This window comes from Postia placenta (assembly GCF_002117355.1).
Source record: "Postia placenta MAD-698-R-SB12 unplaced genomic scaffold POSPLAscaffold_17, whole genome shotgun sequence".
In the NCBI taxonomy this organism is placed as follows: domain Eukaryota; kingdom Fungi; phylum Basidiomycota; class Agaricomycetes; order Polyporales; family Adustoporiaceae; genus Rhodonia; species Rhodonia placenta.
Window position 1 is genome coordinate 928,876 of NW_020169848.1, and position 11,141 is coordinate 940,016.

General features: G+C 51.1%; 2 protein-coding genes across 2 annotated transcripts; one reads left to right on the top strand and one right to left on the bottom strand.

Annotated features, from left to right (window-relative positions):
- Positions 1–1,193: 1,193 nt before the first annotated feature.
- POSPLADRAFT_1061495 (hypothetical protein) lies at positions 1,194–3,043 on the top strand (the record flags this gene model as incomplete). The annotated part of the gene is made up of 10 exons (XM_024481390.1): positions 1,194–1,224; positions 1,282–1,354; positions 1,414–1,422; positions 1,479–1,515; positions 2,369–2,449; positions 2,504–2,524; positions 2,583–2,678; positions 2,738–2,744; positions 2,806–2,864; positions 2,933–3,043. 10 exons carry the CDS (start codon positions 1,194–1,196, stop codon positions 3,041–3,043), a joined length of 525 nt encoding a protein of 174 aa, XP_024334613.1.
- Positions 3,044–3,704: 661 nt separating this feature from the next.
- Positions 3,705–10,051, bottom strand: POSPLADRAFT_1155813 (hypothetical protein; the record flags this gene model as incomplete). Its single annotated transcript, XM_024486986.1, has 14 exons — positions 3,705–4,095; positions 4,273–4,357; positions 4,430–4,539; positions 4,777–4,931; positions 5,153–5,175; positions 5,403–5,649; positions 5,715–5,865; positions 7,983–8,238; positions 8,292–8,410; positions 8,471–8,517; positions 8,613–8,617; positions 8,751–8,847; positions 8,908–9,139; positions 9,516–10,051. 14 exons carry the CDS (start codon positions 10,049–10,051, stop codon positions 3,705–3,707), a joined length of 2,454 nt encoding a protein of 817 aa, XP_024334614.1.
- Positions 10,052–11,141: the final 1,090 nt, after the last annotated feature.

Here is an 11,141-nt window from a genome sequence, read left to right on the forward strand (position 1 = left end):
CTGCATATATGTGTGGTCTGCTGACTGCTTCAGTGCTTCCAACAGCTGGTGTTTCCCGCATCTTGATACGCATGTGTTTCACATGTTCAATCTCCTAGATTCTAGAGCTTGTGGAAACCCTTGATAGGCCTATTGGTGGAAGACTGCGCTTTGCAAGACTTCTGTAACTCTGTTAGCATGAGGTTTAACATGCCCTGCAATCCACCCGCCCTTCTTGTCCGCCTTTCACACCAAGCTATCGCTTGTGTCCTGAGCTATGGTTTCTGGGAAGGTGTTTGTGTTTGACCACAGTGTAGGCATTATCCACCCCCGTTCTGTTTCGATCTCACCTGTTTCTAAACATCCCGAATGCCGAGATAACATACCCAATATCGTGAAGGGCACTTAAGAGACGCGGGCCTCATGTTGAGCCCTGACTGGCGCGGTGGGCATGAGCGATGGGGATGATTTACTATATAATGTATATTTGCCTTGTCCGCTGCATTGTCACCGTCCCATACACCCCCAGTGCCTCAGGGCACTATGTCTTCGGCGTCACTCCCTTCCAAGCTACTACTTGTCTTCTGTGATGGAACTGCATGCGACGGGACTTTAACTAGCTCCAGCAGTATGTATGCTTTCCAACTTCTGCTTTCATTGCCTTCACCATCTCGATGTAAGGTTCTCCTGCTATCTTCTCCACGCCAGAACAATTACAAGCAGGTGACTCCCCCCTTGGTGAATATCCCATTAACCATAACTCTCAACTTTTTTTAGCAGTGAGCGGCTCTGCAAGGCACCCCCAATTATCCGATTATGGGGAGTCGGGTATGATCATATGTACCAGCATATGATCCCTCTCCTTATGCCATTCTCTAGCGACCAAAGCCAAAGGAAGTGTTCAGTATGCAACGAATGTCTATCGTTTATGTGAGCTAATACTAAGATTTTGTGCGAATTTGTTTTACTGAGAACATAAATACAGCACGCGCTGTCATGCCATATGCCAAGTAAGTCCCCCTGCGTGCAAACAGCGTTATCACTGATATTGTCACAAAGGGATAAAATACGTCAGCAGATTGTTTTGTACCAGCGCGGGGTCGGCAGTGAGACGGATTTCCGAGGCTCTCCTGGTCCTGGAAATATCACATCCCGTCTGTGTTACATTCAATATTGAACGATGACAAGGTGTGTTGAATGCTAACCGTTCTGATATGGCACCAGAAATCCTTGGCGCTCCAGTTGGTGAGCTCATTTTCCCATCGTGCATGGTTCAATTTTGACGAAATTATATTGCACCAGCCAGCAAGATACGTGATGCCTATGTATTTCTTGCGCAGAATTTCGAAGTAGGAGATGAAATCTGCCTCTTTGGGTGAGCCTAAAGTCTATCAACATCGAACTCGGGCTATTTACCCACACGTATCGAGTCAGATTCTCTAGGTGAGTTTCGGGCAATTGAAGGGTGATCACCTCTAAATTTGACTGCAACAACCCAGGGGCGCATATTCCGTGAGAAAGCTTGCGGGACTGATTGTACGTTTATATTTGCGGGCGTTGCATCCCCATTTCACACTATATAGGACAAGATCGGCTTACTTTCGCGCGTGAACCTGGATCGGTTTTGGGATATCTGGTGCAGACTCCTTAGCAGCCAACCATATGCGCTTCCTTCCGACACAAGGATGGCCAGGATCAGGTTCGTTTTACGCTTTATTTTCTGGGACATAATTTACGTTTGAGCAGGTTGGTAGGAGTTTGGGACACTGTTGGCTATGTGGGCAAGCGCGATGCACTCCAAATTAAGGACAGCAGCCTTCCTGCCGCCGTCGACATTGCCCTCCATGCTCTTTCCATACATGAGAATAGGAATGCCTTTCGAGCTATCCTGTGGGCGAAATGTGGATTACGCCCCAATCAAACTCTCAAACAAGCATGTATTCAGTTGAAGTTTCGTCAGACCGCACCGCTCATCGCAGACTACTTATAGGTTTGGTTCCCTGGCGATCACTCTGACGTGGGTGGAGGGCATCCACGTCACGAGCTTGCTGACGTGTCATTGTTCTGGATGGCGGTAGGTACAGGTTATTTACTTTGAGGCATTGGTTATAATTATAGTATTGACTAGGGTGAGATCGAAGATATTGTACATCTCGATCTCTACCATCTCTGGATGAGTCGACAGGATGATCCCGAACCATGGGGATCATCTCAGCCACATAACGCACACATGGAAATGATGTCTAGAATACATCTCCCCATACGTCATGGAACACGACTCGAACTCAAGCAATTGAATGCCCTCTCCACACTCCACTTGAGCTGGAACAATACACCAGAAACTTTAAAATACCCGAGGTTCATGATAACTGCTGACGCGGTGAGACAGACCCGTGCAAATTCATCGCCACCGGTGCCATCTCTCAACCAGTTCGAGATTCATTGTATGAACCATTGGCGTGATACCCAGGTGAGTAATTTGCATACTAGATTGTCGATCGAGATTGATCTAAGCATACAATAGACACGAATGGCCCCTCAATGGGTACGGGTCAAGCTTAGTACCTGTTGCCAACGTCTACCAGCTGACTTGTATATAATAGATTCGTGGGGAACTAGGCCTCGTGCCATCAAATGCTGTTATAGGTGGCAGAGAACCGGATGGTTCACCTTTGTACATTGCCCGTGCTTCTTATCATGTGAGTACGATCTCGCATTGGTTTCTTACACGCATTGGCTCATTGCGTGTTTCTATCAGGGAATCCGTATGTTGCCCTCTCCATTTTCATGTCCCGTCGAGCTGACACAACATATACCTCGATATAGATCCCGGAAAGGCGAGCTCGTATTGCGTCTCTATCAGTTATGGTGGCCTCGAGCTCCATGTGAGTAACAGCGGCCCGTGGAACTTCCGACTGCTACTGAAGACATCAACCGTGAAACACACAAACAGATGTCATATTCTCAGTTCGATATACTAGTTGCAGACGCTAGATCCGTGGGATGGATCAAGGTCAAAGGGCGGCTCTCCCTCAAGAGTCTCGGGGCTACGCCTGTGATGTGAGACAACCGTCACTAATATACGATTGTGTGCAGAACACTGAGATACCTACACAGCGGAGGTCATGAAGAAGACGGAGAACCACTTTATATTACCCGGACGCCATACAAAAAGGGTGTATACTGTGGCAAAGTCTGGGCCAATTCTCATGGTGAGCCATAACCACGATCAACATGCGCTATTTACTAACGCAACTGCACAAACGCAGCGCACTTTCCATACGGAGGACAAGAAATCATAATGGTCAAGAAACCATATTATGTTCTTGTCCATATATAATGTTCTGTCTTCAGCCCGGGGGTCATCAGCTTGCACGTACACGGGTGGTCTTCTTCTGTCAGTCGATAGGCAGGCTTACATATCTGACCGGCAGGCTTACAGTCTCTTTGCTTTCCAGAAATTATATAGTGGACATATTCGAGGGCTCGAGTTTCCCTCTATGTCATGTATTTCTTCCGCTTCACGTTTGATCAACTACAGATCTTGGGCATATCTCACGTACACTAAATTAATCCGTTGCTTACGATGCTGCTCCAACTTCAGCATAGCATCCCATGCAGATGCGGTCTTCGCTCAATGACTGTTGGGTACTGCTGTAACATGCAACATTGAGTAAACTTACAGTTTGAACTGCATGAGACCACGTACGAGCTGTGCCCGATGTTTACGGAAGTTGCGGAGACGGTCCTTCCTGGATCTTCGAGTTGATCCCAATAACCCACGGATTCTCAAAACCGAAACTTATGTCAGGGTTAATTTGTTCCATCAGGTGCGTCATGGTCCGTGTTATTGGCATAGGACTTGCTTGTACTTTCACCTTACCATCCGTCTGAGATCTTGCCATGGTGCACTCGAGTGACACAAAATTGCGTTCAAGGAACAAGAGCACCTCCAGGGACGGGCAGTACGCGGCGAACAATCGTCCATATGACTCCCAGTCGTAAATATAGAAGTCGTCCGCGCGTTCCCACCAGGGCAATTCGTCAGGATACCCCTCCTCCAGGCAAGGTAGGTCGAACGCACTCCCGTCAATCAGTGAGATTGCAAAGTTCCAGCTAAACATTTTGAGAGAGCGGAAAGCAGCGAGATGCTGGGCGTACTCCCACGATGGACCGGGCCAGACGCTAGGCTTGCATTCGCGCTGTAAGAGATTCTGACGATGAACCAGCGTTAGGGTGTGTAGGTCTGGGAACAACCGAGCGATCGCTTCAAATAGGTCCGCTCCCGCATACGATAGTCCGTCGAGTGATAGAGTATGGAGAGCAGCTCCTTCTAGCGACGAGATCAAGTCCATGAGGACGTCGCGCTTGAGTCCGACTTCGGTCATTAATTTGAAGTGTGTCAATCGGAGCGACTCGCCAGATCTCTTCGCTGCTCGGATCCACGCACTCAAGAGTGGGACTTCTTCGTGATCTAGGTGGGTGACGACCACACGCTCGAGGGTCCTGAAGGGATTGCAGCGCGCACGGAAGGCCTCATCCAGGAGTCCGAGTTCCTGTCTTGTAAAGCCCGTCACGGCAAGCATGCGCAAATTGGGAAAGAGTCGAAGGCAGCGGAGAGAGGAGTGGTCCGAAATATCGTGAGTCTGAGCGAGAATTACATTGACTACCTGTGGCAGGTAAGGGAAATTGTCTAACGATTGGTCGATGGCCACAGTGCAAGTGTGTAGCTTGAGCGTGTGAAGCATAGGTAGTCCGACCATCGTCGTGAGCAGGGACTGCGTCAGCTGCACTGACATGCAGTACAGGTTTGACACATTGACTGCACGCGGAAGGACTTCCTCGAAGCCAGCCCATACCGGACGGAGAAACGACGTGTACTCTGGCGTGCCTATGTCTATGCCCGCCCATTCTAAATGGCGTTGCGACCATGCGACGCCGATGGTGAGATTCTGTATGCGCGGGATGATGTCGAGGCGGGACAGGAGGAATATGGCGTCCTTCAGCAACTTCTTCTGCATGTCCTGCGCATGCGACCTAGCATATGCACCTGCTGCTTCTCGTTTGAGTTGCTCTCCGTTTGCGTCTCGCAGTGTGGGCGAGAACTCCATGACGAGACGCCGACTCTGTAGAAGCCGGTCAGCCAAAATCTCAGAGGCCATGGGCGACGAACCTGGTAAATATATGATAATGATACTGTTCGTAGTGAACGGCAAGTAGCAGCAAGATGACGTGCTCCATGAACACCAGAGAGTTCCATTATGTGCAAAATTAGCTCAGGAGGCAAGTCCAACAGATATAATTTCTGAAAGACTGGTGTGGAGCCGTCCAGCAGTAGGCTCTTCACTTCGTCTAATTCCGCCAATTCATGCATCTATGTAAGCCAATATATGATGCTACAAAACATTTGATACATTACACACCTGCTTCCCGGAACAGCTCGTCAAGCCAAACATCGCTGAGTTTGTACTTCGCATGGAACTCGGACAGTAGGGACCGAGGCGTGATCTTGTAATCGACCTCTACAACAATTTGGTCGATTATCTGCCTGCGCTTCTCATGTCTGGTAGAATGGCGCCTTCGATTTTCGACGTCCTCAAGAAAAAGGGCCATGCGAGACTTCAGAGACGAGTACCGTCTCTCACTGCGACCAGTGAGATCCAGACTGCCCTATATCGGAGTAGTCAGACTCGTTGTCCTCCGTGATTTTAGAGAGATAGATATACAAGACTCACTTCGTGAAACTTCTTGAAACTTCTCATAAATCTCCGCAGGCGCCACAAGCTTGAATAGTCCGGCCTTTTCTCCCCTTCATTGGTATTATTCTCCACCGATTGGAACCAGTCGGAATTATACTTCTCCTCAACCTCTTTATCCTCATAGAATCTAAGGAGAACTTCAGGCTTGATAGCTATCACGTCGGTAGGTAGTAGTGTTAGTGGTACACCAGTAGCTCAGCAAACTCCAAAATAGGCGACAGTGTACGTACGAAAGTAAAAGCCCTTTAACTTCTGCTTTTCCTCTTTTTCGTACTGTCTCTCATCCTCTGAGTCCATGTTGGTGCTGGAAAGAGAATGTAATGTAATGTACGCGCGGTGATGACGGAACCTCCCCTCGTTGGCCTGGGTGCGGGAGTGGCCGGGGCACAAAATAATGGAGGACAAGGGGCTGGGCAGGCACGATCACATGACCGCGTTTGATCGATCGCGAACTATCGACAGCCGTCTGAATTTCGTCCTCGCGGATTCGTGCCGATACAAACACCACTTATTATATTGCGCTGAAGATATTTACAGTGGTAGAGAAGATCTCAACGCATCTATTGACGCAAAAAAGATGCAGTGGTTCGTGAACCCGAGGCTTGCGAATGCGGCCATGTTACGCATACTGAGTATGTACCCCGAGCCTATTGTATATGTCCGTTGCTTGCCGGTGTTTGCGTAACGCTCTCTAGTAGTAGCCTAGAGCCTGTGCATGTTCAAGGAGAAGCACAGGCAATCATTCTGGTATTCATGACCGACTTAGCCATGAAGACATTCCTGGACTTACAGATTATGATTTGCAACCCGAGAAACGGCGCCGGCCCAAGTATGCATTCCACAGGAAGGAGTGTTTCTGATACTGATGCAGGGGAACACGCACTAAGTGAGCATCCTTCGTTCACATGTGCATTGCAATGATTCACTGAAGTCTTGACAATTCTGTCAAATAAACTTGTATCTTTTCGGCGCTGACTATAATGCTCTTCCTGGGACACCATTGGGAAGTCGTGCTGATCTAGCGCAGTCGAGCTCATAAAAAAGTACCTTGGTAGGCTCATTAGTGGAGCGATGTAGCGAGATGTACAGTGGTGCATAGGTGGATAATCTGCATGTGTCTAGCTATGAGGTAGCGCCGTCACAATAACGATTTCCTCAACCCAAGTAGATCCTAATGCGTACAGATCAATGACTCAACGGCGACTCAGGGATGTCACAGCTGCCCAGCTTCGGCGGAGCACCCGAAGCCGGTGCAAGCATCAGCTAGGATTGCAGAACGTCAGCTCTCGTTTGATAATGTGATAGGAACATGGGCATACATTGACAGTCTGGATTGTCGTGTAAGCCGCGGCGACTGTACCAAATATCATCAACGCAATGTCAGCTATCTTCTGCCTGCGTGTATGCGCGCAGGCCTTGTAGTGGAGCATCGCCGGGTAGACATAGCACAGCGGGACGCTATGCGAGACCCCTCAGCACACATGAATATGGTATGGTATAAGTCTGAGCACCCACCAAGCGAAGCTTCCGACGAACGAGACGAACTTGTCCAGATCGGCGGCGCCCGCCCAACTGAGGAACGAGCAGAAGATGACCACGCAGAGGCGGAACAGGTTCTTCAGCCACTTCACGCGCGTGTCTGCCTTTCCGCTGCGCTCGAACAGCCCGTTCTCCATGATGCGCACGGCGGGGAAGAGCTGCAGCGGCACCGAGAGCATGATCGCGAGCGAGTACAGGAGCTGCACGACCTGCGTGAACCGACTGGTCGTGTCGAGGTTGACAATGACGACGGTCTGGACGTCCGCGCCGAAGGTCAGGTACGACATGACACCACCACCGCAGAACAAAACTGGAAGCGCACAGCTCGTAAGCATGGTCCTGGGAGGCGCGTACAATGTAGAGCATACCCATGAGGAACAGCATGACACCAGTCAGGACTTTGGGGAACTTGCGCGGCTCCTTCATGGCATCTGTAATAGGGATGACCTGCAGGGTCGTCAGTACAAATTACGTACAAACAAACGAGCATGCTCACGAGACCAATTCCCTCAAAAGAGAATACAGCAGTTCTGGGTACATAGACAGCAAAGGTAAGCATCGAGTATCAACACACTATCACACGAGACCTACCCGATCAGCAGCGGCCAATCCCTCGCATTGAACAGTTCGACATGTGCGTGGCCTTGCTTGGCCATGATACCGGCCTCGCTTCCGAAGATGTAGATCAGCCCCGTGAGGATGAACGCGTCCGCCACGAGCGCGGTCGTGCTCAGCTTAGCCAGGTTGCGGATCAGCGCGAGCGGCACGAAGATGAACATCTGCAGGAGGATGAAGTACTGGATGCCGAGCTGTGTCGCGCAGTTGGTGACCGCGAGCACGAACGCCTGCAGGTTCTCCGAGACGAAGATGATGTAGGCGGAGACGAAGCCGACCTGTGAGATTGTGATAGAGCCGAGGATGGCATATCGCATCCAGGGTCCGTACAGAGTCCCGCCGATGTCTGCATACGGGTTATGCTTCTCGACGTCAAGTACAGGCAGGATGTGCACATACCACCAAAGCTGCCTGACACAACGAACTTGGTCTTGACCAACAATAGGAATGAGTAGAGTGAGATAAGAGCAATGAATGTGAGAACGGCGCTCGAGAACAGAATGCCACCGTTGAAGAACCTGTGAGGTAGTCCCAATTAAAGACAAGCCCTCCGTGATGATAACGACATGTCGACCTACGCTTTCCCAAGGAACAGAATCCCCGTTCCAACAAACGACTTCAGCAACTGTATTGGCGTCGTTAACACACGTCACTTCACTGCATATAGGAGCATATTAACCATAAGCACAGCCTGTGTGACCGTGGCATCTCCATGCGGACCCGTGCTCGCGGCGCGTTTCCGCCTTGACCGCGACCGCGAGCGACCCAACAACGGAGAGCGCTCCCCGGCTTTGTGCAGATCCGTAGCAGTTTCTGGTGGCAGGCCTATCGACAGTGGGGCCGTCTCAGCAAATCCACGCTCCGCCAGCGCAGGCTCTCCGGCTTGTGCCTCTTCATCCTGCCATTGTTCCATGTACTCGTCCTCCTCGTCGATCTCCTCGAGGTCTTCTCCGGCCTAGCGAGCGTACACCTGTCAGTGTAGCACAAAAGAGAACACAATGGGTGTAGTACGCACGAAGTGCCCGAAAAGGTAGAGGAACTCGATGAAGTTGCGCGGGACAGCGTGCGGGAGCTCGCCGTGCTCGTTACCGCTGCGTGTGAGAAGGTAGTTCCGGCGAAAACCGCCAGGCTCGTGGAGATGCTGGAAGACGGGGTCGGGCGTTGAGTTGTGCGAGCCGGAGAAGGACGCGGCGCGTGGGCGTGCAGCCTGTCGACGCTTGTCGGCCTGCCATTTGTAGATGTTATGACTGTAACAGATTGTCAATACAACGGACTATAGGAGAGCTGTTGGATAACATGTGACGGCAGACAAGACAGTCCCCTTAACCTGTGATGCCACGATACTATCAATGAAAGCAAGCAGGCAAGCTTGAGACAACGCGGTGAGCTACAAGCAGTTTCATGATCTGCGGAAGGCTTCTTCGACTCGGCATACACGTGCACCGGATAACCTTCCTCTAGAGCATACAACAGTGGCAATGCCAAAAACGTCTGTCCATGCTTCGGCCGTGATAGAACATAAAAAGACCCGTAATCTCGGTTGACAGGATCGACACTGGTCACGATAGGCCGGCGACGCTCACATCCTGAGGAAATGATGAAGAAAGGCACAACAATACTTACGTCACATCTGCACCGGGAGCATGATATGTTACAGGGAAGGGCTCTGTGTCCTCTCTCTCGATGCGTAGATGAGACACGGACGACCGCTTAGACATAGCACCATGTTCAGAGCCGCCGCTAATGGACCCGCGGGACGAGGCCTGGCCGTCACGTTCTCCTCGTGAGACAAGATGACGTCTCAATATCCTCGCTTTCTCTTCATCAGTGAGTTCGTCGAGAGCATTGGACTCGACACCGCTGCCAGGAGTGCCCGATACGGGTCGACGAGCGCTGATACCGCCCAATGAGGACGGCTCGCCCGCACTAGCAAACGGTATGGACAGTAATAGCGGCGAGCTACCCGCCGCGCTCGGCGTGCCTATTGGCGTTCCGCGCCGGGGAATGTTGGGCGGCGGGGGCGTGCCAGCATACTGCGCACGAAGAAACCTAGGACTTGGAGAGCCAGAGATAGCGGCTGGCACGTTCGGAGGCGTTCCTCGCAGCGGTGCGCTGGAACGAGGACTGGCGATATCGAGTGGTCTAGATGGGGACGACATGATGGTGGGAGGGAGGTCTTGCGAGCGAGCAGGCGAGGGAATCGGTTGCGCTCCGAGCGGGGCGGCAGTCATCCCATTTCGGGCGGATCTTATCACGCATAGATGTGACTCGGGCTCAGCGCACCGTCTGTGCTTGCTGTTTTCTCCCAGATGCCACCTCCTGCTGCGTCCGTTGATGCGTATTCCAGCAAGGATGTCTCAGTTCTTGCTTCTTGGCAGATGATCGCGCCTTGGGCCGGTGTCTTTAATAGTTTAGTACTTTCCTCGTCCACGTGGCTCAGCGCTTGTATATAATACCTGCGGCAGTCTGACTTTCGTTCATAGCCTATCGAGAGACCTGGGTTATAACTGGCTGCTATTTTCAATAACTCTAGACTCTGCAATGTGGTGACGACTGGTGCTTTCTCTCCCTAGGCAATGTCTTCATCTACAAACGTGCTCACATTCAGAAAGCGTCCAAGACTTCCTTCTCCTTTGGTCTCGCGTTCAGCTTCGGAACGTGTGCCCATGTTGGACCCACATTACACAAACCACCCAAACCTACGATTGCGGTGCGTACTAAGCTATCCTGGATGCCGCATCCCTTTATCCAATTACATGGCCTAGGTTAGAACTATTTATACAGGTCCCCATTCATTCATTCCGGAGCTATTGATGCGACGCCTGCTGCAGGCACCGCTTCTCTATGTATTTCCACAGGAAGTTTTCGACTCGAGGCGATTACACTACGGTATTTTCACACGATCTATCGCCGTCGATCCCTTTGCGATGAGCATTGATTGCGCTGTAGTCTGAATACCATCATAGGTAGCTATGTTCGCAACCCAGTTACCAGCCTCGTTGGGCTGTGTCAGGGCGCGCTCAATCAACATATACTTTGTATTGCCACTATTGCACAGAAAGGTGAATTTGATAAGACAAGTCGCACCATCACGGGAGCTGTCGACTTGAGTGAGCGCTGCCCTTGGGCATGTGGATCTAGGCTTCCAGCAGCGTGTTTTCCTCAAGTGCAACCCCACCTTCACAATGAGGCCTGCAAACGAGTGTGCGACGGCTGCAGGGGCAGGCTTACACGCGCGGCTCCCATCAC